Here is a 3,795-nt window from a genome sequence, read left to right as displayed (position 1 = left end):
GGTGTGTGTGTATATATGTGAAATTATAAGTATTGGTATGAGCTATGTCCATTATTTTTATTGGCTAGCATTCAAACTGCCTAAAATGCAATACTTCCAAGATACATACCCGATTTATTCATTTTGACATAGAAGCATTTGCGAAGTCGGCAATGTGGGCACCAGTTGCGTCTAGCCTTATCGACGATGCAGTTGCCTTTACCAATGCATGTATACTGCATCTTTCTCCTGATGCTTCGCTTAAAGAAGCAACTACAGCCGTCGCAGCAGTACACACCATAATGCTTTCCGAAACTTTTGTCGCCGCACACTCGGCAAGATACTGGGTGCGGCAAGGTACGACCTATTGGAGGGAAATTATCATACAATACAGTTAATAATATACACTTGTAACCGTACACTCAACAAGGTACTGGTTGTGGCAGTTTACGACCTACTGAAAGAAATATTTTTGTACAATTTTCAAGTACTCTTTTAACCACAGACGCGGCAAGATATTGGGAGTGGTAAGGTACGACGTTATGTCGCAAAACTGATCATACAATAGGCCTACAGTAATAATTCTTGCATAAATTACAGCACTTGTAGGCCTATAGCATTATTTCACTTTTGGTTAATACAAAATACATCTAACAGTAGTAAATATAAGCATAGGTCCCTGATATAAGAAACAAAAATAAAACAACGCAGATGAAAGCAAAGACCACCGTCTATAATAATGTTTCAGTAACTTGCATTTTCTTGAAGCAGCTCTGGTTTGAGCGTGAAACGCTTTATCGCACTAACATATTACCGTATATTATTATAATAATAATAAGTTAGTTCAACTAATTTATAAGTTCTTAATTTAAATTAAAAAAAGAAACAAATATTCATAAATAGTTAAGGTATACAATATAATTTAAGAAATGTTTCTTAGGCCTAATTTAGGATTGGGTGCGGGTTCTGTGGTGTAATCTGAAATATCTCAAACATTCAATCTAATTAATTGCGTTTTAAAGACAAATTAATACTCACCAAATCCTATGAGACACTAAATACGAATTCTGATTTATACTTTAAAAATATACAATCAATTTACTAGACAATTTATTGGTATTTGCAAACAGTTGGAATCGTTTTATTATTGTTGCATCTGTTATTGGTAAGGAAAATAATTTTTGGTTCTAAATACTTATTAAACAAAACTTCAGTACCAAAAACTTTGTATTTTTAAATTATATAAAATACAATGCAATGAGTGATAATATTACAATAGGCCAAATTTTCGGCTGCAAAGGTTTAAGAAAGTAGTCACCAGGTAACAATAGGTAACAAGCTGTTCATTCTGTTTATTTAAAGCTCATAATAATATGATATCAAATTTAGAAAAGGTTTTCTATCAGTTGGCACAGTGGTTTCCATTCGAGATCACGGTAGAGGTTCGAACCTCTCATTGTTGGTTGTCCCACTCATCGGGTTGAGTGGTGCTCAAATGAACCTGCACTGGATAATAGCCGTAGTTTGTGAAACCCTCTCGAATGAGAGCTAGTTTTATTATGCATTTCATCAAAAGACTGGAATAAAATGTGAAGCTTATAGAGGCGTCGGCTGTCGATGGGCGCTACTTTATTCTAATTATTACGGTATGTTTTTATGGGGTCATGGTAGAAGCTTCCTCTTCGAGGCCATAGATAACTATAATTCTACCACTTGTATCTTCATTTTTAAAACAAAGTATCTAGCAAGAGTGTGTACACTATTAGGAAGAAGACTTATTTTATAAATGTACAGGATATTTTGTAATTACCCGCCCGGAATGTTACTATAATAATAATAATAATAATAATAATAATAATAATAATAATAATAATAATAATAAGAATAAGAATAAGAATAAGAATAAGAATAAGAATAATAATAAGAATAAGAATAATAAGAATAATAATAATAATAAGAATAATAATAATAATAAGAATAATAATAATAATAATAATGATGATGGTGATGATTATGAGGATGGTGATGCTGCTGCTGCTTATGATCTGGTATCCACCACGTGTGTTTAATACAAAAGTGATACACAAAACCGTCCATGGCAATCCAGGGTCGGCGCCAGGAATTCCACGACGAGGGGTCCAGCTTCCCGACAAGCAGTCCAAGCTCCCCGACAAGGGCCACACCCTTCCCCCCCCCCCCGGTTGCGGAAGTCTTTCTTATGGTATTCTTTATTTAAAAAGGATAATTCGATAGAAAACCACGCAAAGTAAGATGTCGCCTGTCAGGGGTACTAACCACCTGTCGGAGGTACCAGCCCCTGTCAACGATGATCTGGCACAACCACCGCAGCCCATAAGATCGCGATATTATACAACACCTCGTACACATACGCACTAAACAGTTTTTAATCCCTAAAATTTGACAGCTTAAGTCTGCAGGCATACCTAATTATTATTGTACTTTCGACGGTCGAGATTTCATTTTTCCCCGACGACCTTGCTGGAAATTCCCCGACAGGGGGTCCAAGCGGGAGGTCCAGAGTCCCTGACGAGGGGTCATTTGCCTCGCCTGGACCTCCCGCTAGGCCGCCCCTGAATCAATCGCAACAAAGAATAAAATAAATGCATAAACAAATTTAATAGTCGTATTATGAAAATACAGGATATTTTGTAATCCGCCCGGAATATTACTGTATTAAGTATATACTGTACTCCGTGATGAGAGTATGTACACATTAATAGAGGAATAAATTCTATCTGTGTAAGGTATTAATAATAGTAATAATGATGCTAATGATGATAATAATAATAATAATAATGATAATGATGATGATGATGATGATAATGATGGTGATGATGATGATGATGATAATAAATGATAATTTATATAGCACTGGTATCCATCACGTAAAAGCGAAACAGAACCGTTCAATCAGTCGCAACAAAAAATCAAATAAATTCATGATTAATTTAAGTATTATGAAGATGCATTAAAAAATTAAAGAACAAAATTACATAGTTTAATTGTTTACTTTTTTAAATGAGTTTAATAACTTTCAATTAAAAGTGAAAAAAATGAAATATTTCACTCAGTTCCTTTTCACACATAGATGTCATAACGTTATTACTCAAACGATTTATGGGGTAAACACTTATAATCAAAACAATTTGATTCTTTTAATGATCTATTAAATGTTGATGTTTAAAGTCCCTCTGGATTTCACTAAAGACAATATACTATATTTTAAAATAAAAATAAATAATAATGTATAAGATATGGCAGTTAGCTGCTTTAGATGAAGAGGTCACTATGGTTATATTTCAATAATTTTAAATCGTTGAATTTTGTTTGCTGAATGAGAAGTCTATTATATACAAAAAATAAATATCTTTAATTACGGTACTTACCCATATTTAGGATAAAATAAAGATTGGAAATTTAGAACAAAACTAACGAATAACTTTGTGTGCTAAAACAAAATTCCAGTCTTCTTTCTGTGTCTTCGATTCAAGTAAAGAAGTAATTTCATGATCCGTACCTTATATTCAGGGAGTTGAAGTGACTGCCCGTCACGTGATTTTACAGCACTTCCAGTGGACACTGCTCTTTGATTTGAGCGGAGAATCCTTTCAGGAAGTAAACTGCTTTTGTTTAAACAGATGCTAGGCTAATCGATATATTCTCAAACGAAACATATTTTGACTGATCACCAATAAGTATTTTCGTATTGGCTAGCGAGTATTCATTCCTTTCTTAAAGCAATACATTAAGTGTAACAGATATTTGCGGGAAGGTCCTCAGGCAGGGGCATTGAGC

General features: G+C 34.0%; 1 protein-coding gene across 1 annotated transcript in view; it reads right to left on the bottom strand.

The window, feature by feature from the left end:
- The window catches only part of LOC117110087 (photoreceptor-specific nuclear receptor-like), a 6,698-nt gene extending 3,184 nt beyond the window's left edge, over nt 1–3,514 (bottom strand). The window contains exons 1-2 of the mRNA XM_033252673.1: nt 3,387–3,514; nt 110–343 (exon numbers count right to left, since the gene is read on the bottom strand). Coding sequence (XP_033108564.1) covers nt 110–343; nt 3,387–3,390 — 238 coding nt within the window. The 5' untranslated portion in view covers nt 3,391–3,514. The remainder of the gene's footprint in view (nt 1–109; nt 344–3,386) is intronic.
- Between the last annotated feature and the right edge of the window lie 281 nt (nt 3,515–3,795).

Source organism: Anneissia japonica, unplaced genomic scaffold (assembly GCF_011630105.1).
Source record: "Anneissia japonica isolate Jap-2015-1 unplaced genomic scaffold, ASM1163010v1 scaffold8047_len19107_cov168, whole genome shotgun sequence".
NCBI lineage: Eukaryota > Metazoa > Echinodermata > Crinoidea > Comatulida > Comatulidae > Anneissia > Anneissia japonica.
The sequence above is the reverse complement of the archived record's forward strand: the minus strand, read 5'-3'. Positions and strand labels throughout refer to the sequence as shown.